This window comes from Lissotriton helveticus, chromosome 10 (genome assembly GCF_964261635.1).
Source record: "Lissotriton helveticus chromosome 10, aLisHel1.1, whole genome shotgun sequence".
NCBI classification, from domain to species: Eukaryota; Metazoa; Chordata; class Amphibia; order Caudata; family Salamandridae; genus Lissotriton; species Lissotriton helveticus.
The window spans coordinates 1,033,204,343-1,033,227,460 of NC_136071.1; the positions used below are offsets into that span (position 1 = coordinate 1,033,204,343).

General features: G+C 43.4%; 1 protein-coding gene and 1 pseudogene across 1 annotated transcript in view; both read left to right on the forward strand.

Moving 5' to 3' along the window:
- LOC144784743 (serum paraoxonase/arylesterase 2-like) overlaps positions 1-23,118 on the forward strand; it is a 448,276-nt gene that overhangs the window by 204,824 nt on the left and 220,334 nt on the right. The window contains exon 4 of the mRNA XM_078663731.1: positions 13,635-13,803. Coding sequence (XP_078519857.1) covers positions 13,635-13,803 — 169 coding nt within the window. The remainder of the gene's footprint in view (positions 1-13,634; positions 13,804-23,118) is intronic.
- Positions 14,612-18,526, forward strand: LOC144785280 (uncharacterized; annotated as a pseudogene).

The following is a 23,118-nucleotide window of genomic DNA, read 5'->3' on the forward strand; positions in this document are numbered from 1 at the left end:
AGCGTTCAGCACATTTCGTAATACCATCATTCTTCCACACAGGAAACAGCAATTTACAGATACCTTTCGCGCTAATATGTGCTAACCCATGTGCCATAGTCACAACAGCCAGCACATACGCATCAGGCAACATCCATCTTTTCTGTTCCGATAAGTCAATCCAACAACCATTCGTATCCAACTTTCCCATACTTTCTTTCCACTTCGTCTTTTCAGTCTCGGTGGCCTCATTCTGAATTGCTTTCACACTCTCGATAGTGTTTTCACACATACTTGATTCTGCAGGCCACCTAACCGAATTCGTCACATACATTCGAGTGCTAAGGTTCCGGGCAGTCTCCTTAGCAGTCTCATCCGCAAACGCATTACCACGACCAACATCATCCGTCACCTTACGATGCGCACTACATTTAATAATCGCCACTTGCTTAGGCAACGTAAGTGCATCCAAAAGATCATTTACAAGCTGGCCATGTTGAATCTTCGTACCATGTGACGTAAGGAATCCTCTCTCTCTCCACAGTCGTCCAAAACTATGTGCCACACCAAACGCATACTGGCTATCTGTAAACACATTCACCCGTTTATCTTTAGACAACACACACGCTCTCGTCAAAGCAATTAACTCAGCAGCCTGAGCCGAATTCTGACTTAACCTTGCGTTTTCCACAATCGTTCTCAATGTAACTACAGCATACGCAGTTGTTACATCACCATTCGGTAACTTAAAACAAGAACCATCCACATATAAAGTACCATCGGGATCTGTCAATGGAGTATCTTTTAGGTCAATACGACCCTTGGTTTTCTCTTCAGTTCTGAGATAGCAGTCATGTACTGCTTCATCACTTGATTCTGTGTCGATCGGCAGCAATGTTGCTGGATTCAACACATTACATCGTTTTATCCGTATATGACTGGCCAGCAACGTTAATTCATAACCAGACAATCTTGCACTTGTCAGATGTTGAGTTTTCGTTCGGTTCAATAGAGTGTCGACTGCATGCGGAACCATTACCGTGAGCATATTATCCATGACTAGACCTGCGGACTGTCGAATGGACGCCGCAGCTGCCGCTGTTGCCCTTAAGCAACTTGGCAAGGCTCTTGCTACTGGGTCTAAAGTTGAAGAAAAATAGGCACATGGGCGTTGCTTACCACCAAAAGGTTGTGTCAAAACACTCAACGCGCAACCATCCCTCTCGTGGACGTATAGTGTAAACGGCTTACTGTAGTCAGGAGTGCCCAACACAGGAGCCGAACACAACGCATCACGCAATTCCGAAAAACTTTTCTGACATTCTTCAGACCAAGGTACTGGGGATGAAACATCTTTGCATGTAAGAGCTATCAATGGTTTCGCCAACAATGAAAAATTTGGAATCCATTGTCTGCAGTAGGACGTAATACCTAAAAAGGCGCGAACATCTCTTTGGGTTTTTGGCACAGTCATTCGGGAAATCGCTGCAATTCTCTCTGGGGTCAACCTTCTCCCTTCTTTTGACAATAAGTGACCTAGATAGGTAACTTCTTGACAACAATACTGTAGCTTTGAAGGCGACACCTTGTGGTGCAATTCATGTAGATAGTGTAATAATGATACTGTTGCCGTTTTGCAAATAACTTCTGTATCAGCTGCCACTAAAAGATCATCCACGTATTGAATCAAAGCTGCACCTTTAGGTAATACAAAGGCATCAAGCTGACCTTTAAGTGCTTGGCTGTAGATTGACGGACTCTCACAGTAGCCCTGTGGAGCGCGTTTTAGCCTAAAACTGCGACCTCCTAATGAAAATCCGAATAGGTCTCTGCTTTCCTCTGCAATCGGGATGCTAAAGAAAGCATTCTTTAGATCGATCACTGTGAACCAGGAGGCAGATGCCGGAATCATTGTTAATAAAGCCGTAATGTCAGGGACCACGGGAAATTGTGGAACCACTATTTTATTTACCTCTCTCAAATCTATAACGAAACGGTATACAGGAGGTTTAGTTGGGTCAGTTCGTTTCAAAATTGGCAATACAGGGCTATTACATACATTTCCACGAGTTTCTTCAACAACACCCTTTCCAATGAGATCATAAACAATTGCTAACAGCGCTCGTTCGCCCTCAAGAGAAATACAATATTGAGGTAAACGCGGTAATCGCGCATTTGGTTTCAATTGAATCACATAGGGTGGAATGTCTAACAGGCCCACGTCATTGGGACCTGTGGCCCATAAGGACGCAGGGAGGGAATTCAATTCCGGTGGGAATTTATCGACTGACAAATACATGGGAGAGATCACTCTCCGTCCCAATGTAAGCTCCACTCCTTCGGGGGAACAATACAATGTTGCATATAATCGTTTCAACAAATCCAGGCCCAAAAGATTTTCACCACAACCTGTAGATAGAATCAGTGGAGCGGTTAGCTCACGGGGTCCAATCATAAGAGGCAAAGGATTAGAGACTGGGTTACTAACAGGGGCGCCAGAGAATCCAACGGAAACATTCGTTAAGCCAGACAAAGGTGCGCCAGGGAGTTTTGAATGCATGATGGAACTTTTCGTCGCACCAGTGTCTAACAGAAAAGGCTCAACTACACCTGATGTAGCCACTGCAACGTAAGGCCCACTCTGATCGACCGGAACTGACACTACTCCCTCTCTTTGTCGTTGGCTGTCCTAGTAATGGTCATTTACAACAGTTTCATACTCTACATAATAATCATCAACATTATACTGTGCAGATCGAACTGACCCCGTATTTCGCTGGTCAAAATAATTATTCGCATCCGATTGATTTTGATGACGATCAATCTGATTGTGGGATGAACCACGACCTCTACCACGTGGTGCCTGTTGAGGACCACCACCACGGTTTCCACGTGTCGACACACCATTCAGACGGTCCCGTAAGGCAAGACAATCATATTTTAGGTGTCCCTCTTTCCTACAATATGCGCACTGATTATACCCAAGTGAAGATCTGGAATCAAAGTTGTCAGAGCGCGGCTGTGTTCTATCGAGCTGTGCTCGTGGTCGATACTGCTGTTGCGAATCATTTTGGTTTGATCGTGGAGGGTATGCTTGCTGCAACAAAACCTTCGTTTTGAGCTCCTTAGTTTTCTTTTCTACACGATCACTTTCTTCCTTTTCCCTATTCTCATAATACTGAGCCGTTGCTAGTATTTGCGCAGGGGTTGAAACTGCCCACGCACTTTCTGAATTCTTCAATTTGTTGCTTAATTCAGGCAACAAATTCGACACGAATTTGTCAACAAATAACCGCTGGCCTCCCTCAGCGCCCATGTCCTGGCCGCTGTGGTCGACAAACGCTTCCTCAAACCTTGTAAAGAAATCTGAGACACTCTCGTCTTTCTTTTGCTTACAAGCTGATAACTTATCCCAGTTCACCTTCATCGCTGGCATGAGAGTTTTCATGAGCGTAATGATTTTCTGAGGCAAATCCAAAATCAGCTGTTCAGGCTTGGCCCCACCAACTTGTAATGCATCAGCTGCTAGCAGTGCAGCCCAATCACCCCCTAATTCAGCTGCGTGATTGGCTTGACGAATTTTAGCCCAAACTGGTTGCGGTACCACATTGCCAAACAACATGTCGATGTCGGCAATATTCATAATAGTAGCTTCTACCAATTGTGATAACTCCTTATAATAACCAGCCGGATTTTTACGCGGATCAGGTAAGGATTGCTTCACTTGCAAAACTTCTGATCGTTTCCATGGAAGATGTATCCACACCCTTCGAAAATGCGGTAGCACCACAGGGTTTGCATTAGGATCACCAGGCACCCACAGTGGCGGAACCTCTCTCATAGGATACTGACCAGGAACCGCTTTCCAGTTCTCAGTGGTATCATCTAATGACACTCGAGAATGTGCTGTGGATCTGAATGCTAATAAGCGTTCCACGGCACGTCGTACATCGTCTCCTATAATCATACCGTTTGAAAAGTGACTCTGAAGTTCAATTATGTCGGACGGTACATCATCTACATCATCATTATACCATTCTTCCCTAAAAAAGTTACACATCTCCTCAAATACGAATCTCTGCGTAGGCTCATTAAACTGAGAAAACGTATCAAAGACTACACGTGGAGTGTAATTAGCAGGATGTCTTATCCACCTATGTGCCATTGTTACTAACGTCTCTTTCTCCCTACCACTAGGGATCTGACTCCGTCTCTGAGGAGTGTCAGATGAATCAGACGAAAATAACGGACCAGAAAGAGGTGAATAAAGGGTAGCAACAGAGTTAGGAACACGCTTACGGACAGAAGGGGAAAGAAAAACAGGGGCAACAACACTGGAGGTGAAGGAAGGCATAGTAGGAACGGACAAGATAGTTGGAGTAGCAGAAACAACAGTCTGTGAAGGTACAGGTACAGGAGCAGTAGGAACAAGAACAGGTGGTGAAACAAACGTAGGGTTAACAGCGGGCTGACCCGCAGCCGCTGGAGCAACAAGAGGAACAACAGGGGGAGCTACAGGAGCAACTACAGGAGCAGTAGCACCCTGTACATAAGGAGGTGGTGATTTCATCAAATATGACAGCAAGGAATCCTCCTTCAAATCTTCTTCTTTCTTTTCTAATTTATTCGATAAAACTGGGTAACATTTATCTATTTTCATGTGATGCAATCTAGTAGCGATTTCCATGTCTTTTTCTTCTTTGTCTTGTCTACATTCTTTTATAGCTTGCATTACAGGAACGAACTCTTGTTTTTGATTCTTTTTAAGTTGTTTGATTTCTTTCTGCTTGGCCTCTTTACGCCATATCCGGACACGAGTCCTCCAACCGGGAATCCATTGCGCAACATTTGAAAATACGAAACAAATCACTATGGCTAGGCATCGTGCACACTAACCTAGTATCAAACTTCAAGGATTACCGAAGCAATAAAACCTCGTGTAAGTCAAAACCCTCGGTTTTTGGCAATTGCAACTGTCAAATAATACTAAGGACCAATACTAAGAACCACAAATGCAATGGAACCATGCAATACAACAAAGCCTTAAGGCTATCACAAAGCTCGGAGAGCTAACCACAAAGCCTGAGGAGGCTATTACAAAGCTCAGTGAGCTATTACCACAAAGCCTTAAAGGCTAACCACAAAGCTTTCAAAAGCTAGAACAACCACTAAGGACTGGGAGCGACCCACAAATACTTAACTCAGAACTTCAATGGCGTCACCAGGAAGGCCCGTCTATCGTCTCGCTTGTACATAAGGTCTACGCCGGGCGTCGAAGACAGGTCGACAGTCAGGGCATCGGTCCGTCGCAGCCGTCAGGAGGCGGGAATCTTCGCAGGGAAAAACTTCGGGCCACTTATTTCGACAACAGGATCGATGAAGCGGGGTGCACCTTCCCTCGGAGATTTCACACGAAGTTCCTCACGATCATCAGGCTTTGGACCGGTACCGCTGAAGTCGCCCCACATTGGGCGCCAACTGAAGGACTGGACTTTTTAACAGTACCAGCGGTGCCAGGGAACAACACCTATAACCTTCATGGGATACCTGTTTCGGCGCACAAACTACAGAGACACGGGACACTTTCTTCGGCGTCAAAGATTCAAGGTTTATTTACTGCAGGGAACACAGAAGTCACAACAAGTACAACACGTGCAACTTGGGGAGACTGCTTCAAATTGGTTCTGTGGAGCGCTCTTTTTATACAGAATTTACTCATAGGACAACATGATACACAAAAGTTTACAACCTGGTTCCCATAATTATCCCCCAGAGGGGTCGCTTTGGTCACTTTGGTACACATAAGATCCGGAACATAAGTGCGGAAACATTTGGCGGTTCCCAACTGTAAAAACCCATCTTCCCAACATTAGTGAATTCCAATCGGCAGTAAAACAGATCGAAATAGGGACAAAGACAGGTGCAGAGGAAGATGGAGACAGTGGGAGATTGAAAAGGGTGTAAAAGGGGAGGTATCGGGAAACACGAGATACAGGCATCAAAGGGACGTGCCTAATGAGATGCACGGCTGAGACAATAAACCGGCACGGCAAGATGAGCCTCAAGCGGGGCCATCTGCCTTACAGTATCATCCCCCTCATCGTAAAAGATATTTACAAAGAACATGTGTCTTCCACAAATATCTTGAAAGTCCCAAGGTAACGAAGCGGACAGTGTCCGTTCGCTGGCTACTTGAGGGCAAGAGACAAAATGGATGCCGTATCTAAGATGGAACCCGTGGGTACAGATGAAAAACCCATATATCAAACGAACGGTTTAAGTTAGCACAGCGAAACTGCGCATACTTACTAAACTCGTCATTTGCGGTTCTTAGATACCAGACTCGACCATATTCGTGCGAGTCGAAAACATCACTTACAATTGTCACGGAACCTCAGGAGGAAGGCTAGACACGGTGGTAAGGCACTGTCTGTGGCCGGTCCCTATCTATGGAACAGTCTCCCTAAAGTTCTCAGACAGTGCACAGAACATCTTCAATTTAGGAAGCAACTTAAGACCTATCTGTTCCAACTTCAACTTTAGCATCAAATATAGTTAAGCCTCCGCTTCATCTTACCATTGTGGCTGCCAAAAGCGCAGAGATACTCCTCCGGGAGTCGAATTTAGCGCTATACAAACCCGCAAATAAAAAAATAAAATAGGCATTTGCGATTACCAAATAGCGATTCCTTAATAATCGCTATTTGGTCATCGCAAATTCTGATATTGATGCATGTGCCAGTGAGTCATTAGACAGCTGTTAAATGAGTGTATTCAGGAATAAAATGGTTAAACTTTGGAGTATGGCTCTATAGACTACTTCTCAAGGTTAGTTTTCCTACACAGTAGAAAATAGACTATTTTATTTAAAGATTTACTTTTTAAATGGCTATTATTCTTACATAGGATTGATTGTGATGGCTTGTTTGAATCAGGAAACCCTTGAGTGAAATGATTATAATTAGTTATATTTGTTTTTAGTTTGATCAAATCAATACAATCATTATTGTTTAAACTAATTATACACTAATATCAATAAACCCAATATAGCAATGTCATTATTGTACTAACAGAAAGTTTTGAACATGTTTATTTTTAGGGCTATACAATTTAAGGACATTAAAAGATACAGAAAAAGTGGAATAGGAAACTAAGAAATAGGACACTAAAAAGAATTAATAAAACATGCTAAATGTGTTAAATTATTTATAGAGGTGAACTGCTAGATACAAATATTGTTAGGGGGAACCACATTAAACCATTTAGAATCTTACTTTGCATTTAAAAAAAAAAGTTTCTATCCTGTGATTATCAAATATTTGATTCCACTAACACTGATGTGACAATTTGGAAAAATCTTTCCACCAACAAGGTATTTGGCTGAAAGCAATAGCAATAAACAAGTCTTATAACATGACATTAAAAGTAGAATTACAATCGGAAAATAATGAACCTAAAAAATATGCTGTTAAATGAGAGGGGAACATTGTAGTGCACCATTTTGAAACACTTAGATCATACCATGGCCAAAATTAATATATATTGCCCCAAAAATAAAATATGAAGTAATGTTCCCTTTTATATGAGCAATCTACATTAGATATAGAATTATCAGTTGTACAAATATGCACAGGAGTAATAAGAAATCTATTGTAAATAAAAAGAATGATTGAGTAATATTTGTAGATGTATTTGTTTTGCAGATGTATTTGTTTTAAATAATTTCAGCCAAATGTTATTCCATTTTTGTTAATCATATGTATTAAGAATATTATGCTCTGGTGATGGTTCCACTGGAGACTTAGCTCTAGTGATATTTGGCTGATTTATTTATCTATAAATAGGAGCAGCCTGCGGTCTATTATTATTCCAAAATTCAAAATCAGTTTATAAAAAGTAGTTGGAATAACATTATCATTAATGAATAATATATCTGAGGGAGGAACCTGAAAAAATGTTTGATAGGGAAGCATCTAAAAATTACCATTCTTTAATGAACATGTTAAGTAATGAATAAGATTATTAAAGTTTCTTACAGGGTACAATAGAAACTCTTTCTATTATCTGATTATTCCAGGAAATACCATTTTCTTCCTAGTGCTTCCAGCAAAAGACCTCATTTTTAATATTTCAATATTTGCTATTCCAGATTGTAGACAGAACAAAACATTTCATAGAAGACTATGCAAAAAGATATTTGATGATCACGAAAGACATATACTTTAAAATATGAAACCTGTGTAAAGCATACCAACTGTATAAGTGAATAATCTCTGTTAAAGAAAAATCAGCAAAGAATGTCCTTCGAAGTATAACCCAGAGAGATGCAGGCAAATCATCATATTTGGATACCAATGCATATGTTTGTGTGATAATAAAAAGAATCTACATCTTCCCATGCATAGGTCTGATCAGTGTAGCAAACACTAACGTACAGGATAGGAATTCAAAACAGTGTACACTAGCAAAATATTGCGTTAAGCACAGGTTCAGATTTCAGGTCAATGAAACTAAGATGCTACGTGAAGAAAGGTTCAGCATATAATAGTCCATAGCCAGTGAAGAAAAATAATACATGTAAGGCAAATTATTAGATTTTAGAATGGCACCCCTAAGAGAGGTAACACATTTTCTACCTCTGCAGCCACTGCTTAATTTTAGTGGTGGTGTTCAAGGGGAGGGTGTTGGGGGGTCAACAGCACTCATTTTGGGGAACCGGCACTAATCTGTTCCTTTTTAGACAGTACCATAGAGGAAGAGAGTGAAAAAAACACAAATGTTAAGAGTAACGAAGAGAAAGATGGAAAACCAATACAAAGCGCGAAAGCAGAACTCACAAAAGTGAGATAAAGAAAGGGGCAAGGAGTATCGGGCAGTGGATTAAAGAGGTCTGGGGTTGAATAAAAACACAGCCTTGGCATTGACGCGCTGACATTTAATAGTGCTAGCCGCATGCTTCTCAGCAGAGCTTTGAGCATCAGCCTACTCTTTACAAATCAAACACTGCCTGCAGAATAGCCACTGAGAAACTGTGAGCAATCATCAGGATAACCGACTTAACCCAACTACCACTGGCGCTTTGAGCACTCTCAGCAAGGGGTCTCTCTGGTGAATATTGCGGGTGATCTGTTACCTTTGATTTGCCACGTATCAAAATACCGTTTTAGTGCTGTATTTTTCTTTCCTCTTCCATCCCGTAGCAAATGAAATTGTCAAGCCATGTATAACCCCCGAAAAGCTCTTTTCGTTGTTGTTTCTGAACATTTTTGTATTATATGAATGCAATTTGCATCCAAACGAGATAATGATTAGCAATTTAGCATACCGTCTAAGACTGCGTTCTTTATTTATATATATAAATCTTTATTCGGCTTATTCACAATGGAAAAACCATAAAAGAACACAGAATAACATGCATTCATAAAAATACGCAAATTACAAACAATTCAGTTAAAAATTCATTTCATATTAAAAGAGAGAAAATTATTCAAAGTGTGCAAGGTGCCGGTTGCGATAGATATGACATGGTTTTTTTGTTTTTTTTGTTTTTTTTTCTAGAGGTTTTTTCTATGTTTCACGATACACTTTAGGAAGCTGCTGACAAAATAACAGACATTCACTGTTTCTAACATTTGTAGTCTTAAAAGAGCAGGTCGGCACTGTCTCAGTCCCCAAGATTTGAGTATCGGTAAAAGCCAGATCTTTCTATGGGCTTGATGGTATTTACAAAGCAGGATCACATGCAAGTTCGACTGCGCTGATATGCCGTCACAAGAACAAGGCGGTAATATAGCGTCCCAACAGTTTTGTGTCGGAAAGGTGACCATTCTAAAAAAGATGTTCAGCCTGAATCTCGTAATTAACATTCTCTCGTAAGTTGTTAACTGTAGTTCAAGATACGGGTGAATGACAAAGGATACTTGGATCATGTTTGCATGGATCACTGCCGTTTTCGAGGAATTGGATGCAAGTCTTAACAGTTCGAGGTGACTTAGTGCTTTCTGTTTCAAATCTTTTTTTTGAGATGTCCGTGATGGAAGCCGGATCAAGATAATAATTCTCAAGGCCTAAGTCATTGAAAAAATTCCTGACATATAAGAGCCACTTTATTTTCAAGGAGTTATCCAGACTCATTGAGTCTGTGATGATAGCTTGTGACAAGGCATTTTTATTTGACAACCAGATGCGGCGCCACAGCATCAGGGGTTCTATTTTGATTAGATCCTCCAGGTAAGGAATGGCTAATTCTAGGTGCATTGCGTAGATTGAGGTGCCTTTGGGGGTAGCTAACAAAAATCTTAAGAAGGTGTTTTCCACCTTCTGGATAGAGCTGGTGTCTGTATACCCCCAGACTCCTGCACCATATGTTGCAATTGCCTGGCATTTGGCCTTGTATATCTTGAGGAGCTCTCCTGTTGGTCTTTTGCCTAGTCTCTGGGAGAAAGATATTAATGCGGCAATTGATCTCCTAAATAGGAGTGCCCTAGTGTTAATTGCTTGCTTCCAACTAAGTTGGTCATCTATCATGACCCCCAAATAGGGATAGTGGGGGGTTAGTTCTAGCTTTTGGTTGTTCAGTAGGATTGGGTGTGTTCGTTTTCGACCTCTGCCAGCTGTCATGATGAACGTTTTTTTCACGTTCACCTTTAAATCTAAGTTGCCCATAAAGGACGTGTATCTGCTCACTGCTTTCTGGAGTTCTCTGGGGGTTCGTGCTAAAATAACCGCGTCGTCCGCGTAGAGCAGGGCGGGGACCAGGCGGTGATTTATGCGTGGGAGGTCCTGGGCCCCCCTCAACATCTCCCCCTCTAATCCATTAGTATAGAGAGAGAAGAGGAAGGGGGCCAGGACACATCCCTGCCTGACCCCACGCTCTACACTAAACGGGGACGTCAGCTCACCATTAACGCCAAAGCGAACTCTGGCTGTGGCCCCGGTGTAGAGCTCTCTGAGGAAATCTAACAGGGGGGGATCTACCCCTAATTGGGCTAAGACCTTCCACAGCTTTGTGTGTGAGACACAGTCGAAAGCTGCGGAAAGGTCTACAAAGGCCATATATATTTTGGTAGGAATGGCCTGTGTGTATTTCCCCATTATTAGGGTGAGGTTGAGGACCTGTTCCAGAGTCCCAAAGCCTTCTCGGAAGCCAAATTGGATATCCGAAATTATGCCCCTGTCCTCAGTCCACTGCTGGAGACGCTCGAGTATCACTCTCCCCACTACCTTTCCGAGCGAGTCCAGCAGTGAAATGGGCCGGTAGCATTTTACACCTTGCCGGTCCCCCTTTTTGAAAATGGGGACCATTATTGACTTTGTCCAGGAGGTTAGAATTCCCTCACTCGCTGCTGCTATACATACTCTAGTTAAAATGGGAGCCCATAGATCTTGGTTGCTTTTAAAGAGGTCCACCGGGACCCCATCGGGTCCTGGTGCCTTACCTGCTTTGCTGTTCTGCAAAGCATCTATGAGGTCTGGAATGTCAAAGGGAACCAGAATGGGATAGTTCACATTAGGGGATAGGGATTCTGTTGGTAGGGTATTTTTAAAAATTTCCCCAAAGTGAGAGACCCATGTATTTTCATCAATGGCGACCTCTATTTTCGGGGTATCCTTTTCTGTAAGGTACGGGGATCTGACTGTGCGCCAGAACAGGTCGCTGTTTTTTGAAACTGCGCCTTGATGGAGATCTTCCCATAATTTTTGTTTAAGTTGGGCCATTCTCGTCTTTCTTTCCCCTATATATTGGCGCCTCAGGAGCTGGATCTGGACCAGATCACGTGGGTTATTTTTAAGCGCAGATTTTAGCTTATATAGGGCCACTGTGCAGTTATGATTGAACCACTTTGGTTTATCATCACAATTTGTCTTAGGTTTTGAAGTAAGTAAGTCCTTTATGACATCTAATATTAAGTTAAAATTTCTAAGGACTTCCTTATGGCTAATTGTAAGATCCAGGCATTTCACTATATTAGGATAGGACCGAGTTATTAATTTTTTCATTATATCTGCTGGGTTGATTTTGGCCCATTTGATGGTCAGTCCATTATGTTTACCAACCTGGATCCTATTCTGCTTAAGGGTGATCGCCATCTCCAATTTATGGGAGGCATTAGCCAGCACGGATAGTGTTATTACTATGGCTGCATGGTCGCTGAGGGGGGTAGCTGTGACCTCAAATTCCTTCAGCTTCATCATTAGGTTTTGGGAAAGAAAAATAAAATCTACTGTGGTCTTGTGTCCTCTACCCACATAAGTCGGAAGAAATTCGTTCGGGTCTGCTTTTGAGTGATTGGCAATCTGAAGATCCAAATCTGATAGGGCGGTATTGATTATGTTTCCTGGTTTGGTGTGAGCGAAGTGGGATAATGGAACGTTAAGTTCGTCCACTATCCCACAACACACCAGATTAGGAACTGTGCAGGGGTGGAGATTAAAATCACCTCCCCAAATTATATTGGTTGCCTTATTTGCAGGGCTCCGGTAATGAATTTGTTTCAATTTGTCAGTTAGAGTGGTAAGAAAAATTATAAAATTTTCATCGGACAAATTGTTATATATGTTAACCAGAATGATTGTGTCCTTATTGGGAAGGGTTAGGGCTAAGATTTGATGATTGGGGTCCTGGGAGAGTGTGGCCACCTTGTTAAAAGGTAGGGAAATTGAAATGTAGGTGACGAGACCACCTTTTGGTCTACCCATAGTACTGGTTGATGCTGGGACGTTATAGGTTTTGTAGCCTTGTAAATGTAATTCTTCTACAGACCATGTCTCCTGGAGACAAATTATTTGATTTAGGGTTAGAAATTCCTGCGCTGAGCCATCGTTGATTTTATTTCGTAGGCCCGCAATGTTCCAATAGGATACCCTGATATGTCGGGAATCATCGCCAGAATCTGCTTCTAGGGTTATGGAATCTTTGTTACCAACAGCTTGTGAAGTGATAGCAGGCTGTGGTGAGGAAGATAATTGGGTATTAGTAGAAGAAATTTCTGATAATGGTCAATCGACCAATTCTAGGCCACTATACCTATTGTTTAGCGGGATGTTAATCCATGGGTCCCATCGTGATTGTTCTCTATGTGGGGGCCATTGCGTATAGGGTCTTCTGTCATCCCACCTTCCTCCCTGATGGCGATGTCTCACTGTGTGCCAAGAATAATCTGGCTCATAAAGATTGGGAGGACCATGATATCGGATGTTTGATTGGTCGTCCTGCCTAGGGAAAGGGACGGACCAAGGAGGTTCCTGCTCCTGTATATATCCGTCCACTTGCCTAAAGGGATAAAAGAAGGAGAGTGATTTGATCTTGATTCCTCCATTTGGGGTAATGTCTTCCCAGGCACAGACATAGTCCGCTATAGCGGCAGCGTTCTTTATTTGTTACAAATGTTTTTCAATATAACGGGTGCAGACTTTTGAAATGTTTGTTTCTTTATCTGCTATGTTGCATTGCTGTACAAAATACCAGATACTCCCCACACAGAAAAACTTGTCATGGCCATTTCATTCATTACGTAGCATTACTCCATATAAAAATAAAAGTTGGGTCTTTAAAGACGGAAGTAAAGTAAATACAGTCTGTTTCAAAATCAGATGTTATCTAAAATCTTTACTGATTTTGTTTCACTTGTAAAGTAATTTTTCTTCACTTTAAGGGTCTGAAATATCCAGGAGTAACAAGCTTTGCACCAGATGAACACGGCAACATGCTGCTTCTAGATTTAAATGAAGAAGAACCAAAGCCGGTGGTACTTAAAATCAGCAGTGGGTTTGATATCGACTCTTTCAACCCTCACGGGATCAGTGTGTACGTAGATGACGAAGGTATGATCAGCGAAGAATTCATGACATGAAATCAAACCATTGTTTATATTGAATGTTTGTATTTCATGTAGTGATATCAAATGTTAAATACAATTGTTATTAGACTGAATAAAATAACTAATAATTAAAAAAAATTGAAGCTCACCAACCAGTAACTAAAAGTTCAAACCTATAAACAAATAAGTAGAAATAATTGAAAAGATGTACCTGTATACTTTCTGTTAGGAAAATGTGTCTAAATAATGCATATTTTGCAGCCCTCGCTGAAGCAACATTGTACGCCTGTAAAAGATAGCACTAATTACACCGCCATGGAAACAATGTAAAAGTCAAAGGGACATTATACATCGAGGATTGAAACTAAAGTGCAGTTTTAACAGTCAGGTACTCATCTTGGAGTCTTTGAAATATGGCAAAAATTCAAATCTATATTGATAAAGATGTGTGAGTGTGGATTTAAATTATTTTAGATCACCAAATATCCAAAGCTGCAGATTTAAAGCATTGGCGCCTATATGGCAGCAAACAGTCTACTTTCAAATACTACTGCTGTTACTCACTGGCGTAACGAAAATTGAGGGGGCCTCAATTAGGAGCTCTCGGGACCGAGTGCAGTGCCGAGTGGGCCCCCTGGAGCTTCGGCCCCCCCCCCCCCCACACCGCGTCGGCTTCGGGGGGGCTGTGTTACGCCCCTGCTGTTCCTAATATACCCTACAATTTATGCAAACTGTGAAAATATAGGGGGAAGCACTATAAAGGAGAAACACACAAATGCACCAATGGGTGAAATGCATATTTGATAAGAATAATGAATCTTAAAGCACAAGTCTACATGTACAATCCGTTTATACAGCGGATCACCCGCAGAATCCACTTGGTACATGCTAGGGTGGGAAAGTCCCCTGCATGATAAATGGGTTTGCACTCCTGTCCTGAGTGCCTACCTGCATGTGAAATTAATATCCTGACTTTTATTTTGGCCCTGGTGTCATGCTCATCTGGTGTAAGTGCAGATGCTAATGTCTGTCCCTCACCATTGTAGGTCTAGGATTTGTCCTGACACCTGGAGAGCCCCACCAAGCATGCCCTCAAACTAGAGAGTTGACTACTGTTCCTGTCCGTGGTCTACCATGTAAAGCGGTACTGACAGATTATCTTTTTGATATTTGCGAGGCATGCAGTAATGATGTATAGAGTGGAAGCTCAGTAAAAGTTCTGCCCACTTTCCGCCCATGTTTTTAATTGGCTTGTGTCACTGTCTTTCGTAAATGCTGCCATCTCATTGATTATGAGGCTTTTAGTCCCTCCTTGTTATGGCCATGTCGTCATTTATACCCTCCCATAGCTACTAGCCCTTTTACTTCAAGTGTTACACGGTATGGTACGTGTCATTTAGACTGAGCACTACTTTGTCCATGCCTTCTTTCCCCTTCTTCCCCCACCCACACTCCCGTTGTCCGTGCTCCCCCGTTGTCTGTGATTCAATGCAATAGGTCTAGCGAAAATGCAAGCCTTATTGCATTGCAAATGCTTGTTTAACACAGGCAAAAGGTCGATTTATGCAAGAAAATATGAGTTTTGGTGAAAAGAGGTACTTTTCCTACCAAATTAATTGCTGACATTCTGTTAACCTTAGTGTGGGAGATAGCGAATGGCGAGGGGGCTTTCGACAGGGCGGAGATTAAACACGGGAGGAGTGGGCAGATCTTCATTACCCCTCTCGGCTCAATGAGGGGCTCCATTGTTCCGGGGGGAGTTTGGAGAGGGTGGTGATGACGGCACTTACCCCCAAATGCAGGGCTAGGGGCTGTAACAGCAGGGCACTGGCTCCCACCCCCTTTGAAGCCGGACCGGGCTAGAGGAAGTGACGGGCCTGCCCTTAATGGAAAGAGCCGTGGGGAGGGCAGAGCAGCACCGCCCCCGGGATCTCACAGCAGAGCCAGTCCCCGGGAGAGAATAGCAGCCAGTCCTGGGACAAGAGAATCAGTATCCCCCGGAGTGCTGCCCTCCCCCGCTAGATTCTGGGGGAAGCTTTCTGCAAAATTTTGAGTGTTTCAGAACCCAGAGAGCAGGCAGGGAGTTGTGTGTGATTTTGTCTGCCCTTCCCCGCATCGTTCAGGTCTGCATCTCCTGCTCAGCATTGAACTCTCCCCGTATACTCTGACTGTCTGTACTCCTTTACTGAGAGACCTCTCTGTAACTTGTTCGCTCATACTTCGATGCTCGACTTTGTAACAATACCTTCACTCAGTTCTTCATTCACTTGACTCTCTTCTATCCATCTTTCCTCTCAGCCCATTTTCTCCTACTTTTCCACTTCCTTTGTGTTTCCCCTGTTTGCTTTCCTCAATTATGTCTTCCAATCCCCACTCCCTGCCTCATCTCTCCCTGTAACTTAACACTGCCCATCCACTCTGTGGCCTCTCCCCACCCCCTGCCTCTGGATGTACCCGGGGGGGATGTGCTCTCTGCTCTGCACCTCTAGCCTCCCTCGTCTTTGGGGGTCTTGTGCCTCCTGCTGTCCCTCTTGCTGAGCTCCATGCTGGGGCTGGCTGAGCTCCGCGTCAGGGTCTGGCCGACAGTGAGCAGGACTGCATCAGCATGGAGTACAGGAAGGCTGATGGGACATTTAGCACCCTCCTGACGTCAATCAGGTGAGAGGCGTGAGTGACTGACACAAGGTAATTATTTATTAGAGAGGGGTATATATACCCAGGGCCAGTGACATGCAGGTGAGAGGCGTGAGTGACTGACACGAGGTATTTGTTTATTAGAGTGGGGTATACATACCCAGGGCCAGTGACATAGAAAGGGTACCTAGGGCAGATCAAGGACAAGAAACCACTGGCTCCTGTCTGGGTTGTAAAATTAACTGAGCTGGGTTCGCTTCAACATCAAATACCTGTCCATTATTAATTCCAGGGGCATGAAAAAACGCTCATGTTTTACACTATGAAGAATCACAAGTTAGCCTGCATTGCTGCAGGGCCGGCTTTAGCACTGATGGTGCCGGGTGCGCCAGTCTTTTTGGCTCCCCCTATGACCTCATAGTTCGCTCACTCACTCTCAGTTCTGTGATCTGCATGGTACACGTTCTGTGCAGCAGGCACATTCATTCTTGCTACTTTATGATGAGTAACAGCCACCAGACTAAATTAAAACTCTCACCAATAGAAACATTAATCACCAGAGTTATTAGACATTTTATTGTTGCTTGAAAACTGCTGGGGGCGCGTGTGAGGTGCCTGTATCTCCGGCCTCTGACCTCTGACCTGTGAGTGAAGCTTCATACCAGGAGCCTCCCTCAGCCTTTCCTGCTCACCCCTCACCAGCGGCAGAGCTCACCAACAGGGGGCGCTGCAGATATGTCCGAGCAGGGCCCAGACGAGGTTTCGATTACATTCTGCGATGTCGCCGCCTGTTTCTCTGAAGAGGAGTGGAAGCTCTTGCATAACTGGCAGAAGGAACTTTACAAAACTGTGATGAAGGAAATCCAGCAGGCCTTCTCTTCCCTGGGTCCTCTCATTGCTACCTCTATCTTTTCATTAAGACCAAAACAAAAGTAAAATGTGTGCTCCATGGAAATTCAGCGTTTGGAGAAAAGAGCACATATTGCCCCTTCATCGAGAGACAGTTCTGATACCACATTCAGCGAAAGGAATCATTTGAAGCATTCGGAGACCACCACACATTATTTGAAGCATCGTGAGAACACAGAGAAGGAAAGCACTGAAGATGCCAACGCAGCATATCACACTCTTAATTCCGACAATATCTTGAGGATGGACGAAGAGTTACTCCCTGGTTCAATGGATCATTACAGCCCAGAAGGAGGAGAGAGCCGCTCTGGCCTGCGCTTAGATCATCCCGTCATTTCATCTGTGTGTTCACTTAAGATAAAACAAAAAGAAGGAATGCATCTCCAGGGGAAGGTGGAACTTGTGAGAAGGAGCTCAGACAACGGATTCAGCAGCCAATCATTACTGCGAGAAACAGCAGCCGCTCCGGAAGCACATCGACCACCTCCAGCTCCATCGATACCACCCCAGGCGCCTGAGACTGGAGCCTCCAGCGTGGCCATGCCCAAGGAGGAGGAGCCGGGGAGCGCCACCGCCCCGGAGGAGGATCCAGCCGGCAGTGCGGAGTAATACAGGCCTCCCAAGAAGAAACCCCTCAGGCCTAGCCTCGCGCCAGGCGGCAGCCTCCGCTCATGGACCTGGAGGTACTTTGTAATGCCAGAGGGACAAGCGTTGAGGAATGCCCACATAGTGAACTGCAGGTTGTGCTGCAAGCCGGTAAAGAGGGGTATCCCCAAACAAAAGTCCTCTCTTGGGACATCATGCCTCGCAATGCACCTGCGGTGAAACCACAACATCACTGAGGACTCCCAGCTCAGTGACCTGCCCCCACTTCCACCAGTGTCTGCTGGAGGAGAAACGGTCCCACAGGCCAGGGAGGCCGCGCCAGCCGGACCCTATGACTTCAACTACTGGCCCAGAGCTTTCGCAGACCGCTACACGTCAACGATGAGCTTCTTTGCCCATCTGAGCCCAGACTGAGGGCACTTAACGTTTTGTCTTCATGGTGCTACAAATATGCAGGTTTTGGGGCAGTGCTTAATTTGCCAAAAAGTTTCAGCATCCCTAATTTCTCCTATCAGGCAGGCACTGGCTGGATGCCTCATTGGTTGGAGTTGTGGTGTGTTTGGGAGTGTGGGGTGAACCATACACGTATGTTCAGCTTGGAAATTTGCGCTTGTTTGCCAATATGCTAAACCCATACATATTAAATGAAAGGTACCAAAAGAAACACAGTGGTTCCTTTAGCACCTTCCAAAAGTAAGTTCAGAAAACAGATACCTCTATAGATGATCAATTTTAAATTGTTGCTTATTTTGTGGGTGAGGAGGAGAATACGTTCTGTAGAGCTGGGAGCCATAGGGCATAATACAGTTCCATTCTAGCCCAGTCGACCCCCAACAGTTGAGGTTTGGGGTGGGACCACGAGGACCCCGGTACCAATGTGTAAGCAATATCTGGTACAGATGTCTCAATCACAAAAGAACAGCAGAGGGCAGTAAAAATATTCAGGAAGAAACACTGAATAGTAAAGGTAAGTAAAGGGAGAGGAGTTGTCCTAATGGCTAGGGCGGTCGACCTCGAATCAGGGGAACGGGGTTCGGGTCTCGGCAATGACGCTGAACATCCTGTGATTCTGGGCAAATCACTTAATCTCCTTGTGCCTAACAAAAATGAATGTGTGTCCTCATGTAACGTAACTGGTGCTATGTAAAGCGCTCTGATACCCGATTCGGGTCAAGTTCGCGCTATATAAAACTCTGCAAAAAAAAAAAAAAAGAGCACCCAACCAAAGTCAGCGCCGGGTGCAGCTTCACCGGTTGCACCACCTGCATTGTTGATGGGTAGGCAAGTGTATTGCCACCCACCAATCACAAGTCTGTAACAAGAAAAGAAAATAATAACTCTGGCATCATTAGTATTAAGAATAGTAAAGTCCTTTATAACAAATTTCCCTGGAGCACTCAACAGATCAGCATACTGCACTACCCTGACATACCCAGGTTGTTTCGATAAAATATCAAGATGTTAATATCGGGAGACCAAAACATCAAAAAAATCATGTTATACAAAATTTAGTGATGTAAAAATATAGTTGTCTAAAATATAATTTTTTTAGATGAGTAATATGTTTTTCAAGAATATCGCTGTTTTTATTATTGTTTTCAATACTATAACTGTAAAAATATTGTTCTTTATTCATTTTAATGTGTTTTAGTTCGTACATTAATTTTATGGGTTACTATTGTTAGAATTAATTTCCTACTAAACATAGTTTGCTATTTCAATTGATTTAGATTGTTTTTACTCAATTGTTAATAGTGATTTATAGAGTCACAGTGAGTTGTTGGGTTTGTAGGGCGTTGTGTGGGAAGTTAATAAAGAAATACCTAATTGGTAATAATTAATCATTTTAATTATGTGATTGATATTAATTAGGTAAATTATGTAATACTGATTTATGTTAGCTATATTTTAGGCATGGGTTGCTCGGTTTTTAGTGGTATATGGTGTGAAATGAATTAAGTAATAACTAATTAACAATGAATTATTAGTTGTTAATTATTTACTTGTTTATTACTTATGTAATTTGTGTAATACTCATATATTTTAGTTATATTTTAGGTGTAGGTTGCTAGGTTTGTAGGGGTATAGGGTGGGGCGTTGATTAAGTTCTAATTAATTTACAATTAATTATGTAAATTATTTAAGTGTTTTATATGTTTTTTAGTACATATATGTTCGAGGCATATGAGCTGCAGATCACATACTATGCATAGATCGCCATCTGGTGTTGGGACCGGATGTTTGCAGTTTGTTATTGTCTTTGAACAAGTCTTTGGAAGTCACGAGATAGGTGTCTCCTCCTTTGGACAAGAGTAAGTATGGGCGAATTTTGCGGATTTGCGGTCCGCAAATTCAAGCGAAATTGCAAAAAATTCCGTGAGTTTGCGAAAAAATTTGCAAACTCGCGGATTTGCACAAATAGACTGTACTTTCTACTTCTACTGGCTAATAAGTAAGTGCTACCTCGTTGGGTAAATGTATAGTGCTTTTCCTACACTGCAGCTGCGTAAAGGGCCAGAAGATTTGTCTCCAGTGACCATGTCTGCCTGTAACTTTGCCACCGCTGAATTTGAGCTTCAACTGGCCCACAGGAAGCACTTACAGAGTTAAGGCAGGTGCTCGAGTTGAAGCTAACTTTGTAACCATTTTAGAATGCGCCAGCAAGCTGCCAGAGTTGAAGTTGCTTACTTGCAAGTTGCAACTATTCTCTGACCCTGCCTCGGGCACCCGGCTGTTTAGGGTCAGCACAGGGTCAGAGAATAGCTGCAACTTGCAAGTAAGCAACTTCAACTCTGGCAGCTTGCCGGCGCCATTCTAAAATGGTTATTTTATTTATTTATTTATTTCATGCATTTTTATAAAGCTTGGACTTTACCCGAAGGTGTCAGAGCACTGTACAATAGAACCAGTTACGTTACATGAGAGGACTGTTGCAGGAATGGAACAAACAAAAAAAGCATTCCATAGAATCGAAGCTACGCAGGCAAAAGGCAAAAGGCACACAATCTCAAGCACAGCATGAACAGACTGTACAAGCAAAAATAAGAATAAATATGACAAATTTTACAATGACTAAAGAACTTCCTGGCGAAAAATAGCAGGCCATAGAATCAGAACAACGCAGGCAAAAGGAACACAATATCAAACGCAGCAAGCACAGGATGTACAAACAAAAATATAAATATATGTGACAAGTAAACAATGACTAAAGAACTTACTGGCGGGGTCTGAGAAGGAGGGAATTAGTTCTGAAAGTGTCTTTGGAATAAAAAAGATTTGAGGTCCGCTTTGAAGATCTAGATGGAGGTGATGGCATGGAGCGAAGGAGGAAGCGAGTTCCAGATTCTCACCGCATTACCTGAGAACGATTTTGCCAACAATTGTTCCCTTTTGAAGGAAGGGGGTTCACGAAGGAACTTTTCCGCATTCCGAGAAGGTTTTGAGCCTCCAGACAATTTCAGTTTCTTCGCCAGATAGCGAGGGGAGGAAGAGTGCAAAGCTTTGTGGGTGATGCAAGCTGTTTTGTAGATAGCTCTAGCCTCGATGGGAAGCCATCGGAGAGAAGACAGGATAGGAGTGATGTGGTCACTTCGTTTGGAATGAAGCGAGCTGCTGAATGGAGGACGGATTTGAGGGGGGAGAGGTGAGATTTGGGAAGGCCAGTCAGAAGAGAAGTACAATAATCCAGTCTAGAGAGAACTAGCGATTGCATCAAGGTTTTAAGGTCATTCCCCGGGAAGAACCGTTGAATCCCCCATAAAAGGCGCAGCTGATAACGTGCGCTCTTGGCCATGGAATTGATGTGTGAGATTAGGTTGAGTCTTTTGGTTACAAAGTTAGCTTCAACTCGGACACCTGCCTTACCTCTGTTAGTGCTTCCTGTAGGCCAGAATGTTACAACTACAAACTGCAAAAAAATAAAATACGCCCTCGAGCGGATTTGTGGATTTTTCGGCAATTTCGCGAAATTCCCGAAAATCCGCAAATTCCGCGAGCAGAACAGATTTTTGACTCATACTTAGACAATAGTGCGCATGGGCATCAACTCCATCTTCAAATAGTTTTTTTCCGCCATCGGGCTCGGATGTGTTCCACGCGTACCAGTTCGGTATTGTTACCGATTTAACTTTCGACTCGCAATCCTTACCCAATTCTCCGGTATTTTTTCCGATCGCGTTTCACTTCCGACGTGCATTTCTACAAGCTTCTACTTCAGTTTCGGTCCTCGAAGCAGGTCTTTGGGCTTAGCTGCGCCATCAGGCCTTCTTGGGTCATGGAAAGGACTCCCTTCAAAAAGTGTCCTCAATGTGGATCCAAGTTTCCACATGTGCATCTTCATAAGGTGTGTAACCTCTGCCTTTCACCTGAGCACAAGGCCAAAGACTGTCTTTCCACTCCAAGAAAACCATCAGAGATCGTAGTGCTCGAAGAAGCATGGCTCGATCATCAACATCGATACCAGACAACATCATCCAGGAAGGCATCGATGTACCGGAGCAGGAGTGGATGGAAGAAGGCACCTTCAGTGCCTCCGAAGCCGAAGCCATCATCCCAGTGCAATGAGTCGTACCGGCGCAATGAGTTGTAAGCACTGACGTCAACCCCTTCCCCCCCCACTCACCCATCCAAAGGCTTCGGTAACACCTTCACCTTCAGGTATAGGTGCACACCATGATTAAACTTCCCACACCACTCTTTCGGGCCCTGCAAAGAAGTCTACACATAAGCCTTCAGGCCACTCGGGATCGAGCCAGCCTACTGTCAGTGCCAAAACTCCATCCTCTGCACTGACAAAAGAGAAACCGAAAGAGAAACCATTGTCTTCATCCGCGCCGAAGCCTGGTTCCACACAGGCGCATTCGGCACCGAAACCAAAAAACACTCAACCTTCGGATCTGAAAAAATCCTCTGAACCATGGAAGCCACCGGTTCCGAAACCCACTAATCAACCTTCGGATCCCAAAATACCATCGAAACTGAAAAAACAACCAGTTCCAAAAACATCTGGCACCTCTGATCCAAAAAAAACATCGGAGCCAATGCAGCAACCGGTTCCAAACACTCCAACCAAACCTTTGGAACCCACAAAAGCACCTGATTACAAACCAAAGGAGCATTCAACAAAACCAAAGACTGTGCCACACAAGCATTCGGAATCGAGAAAATCGGC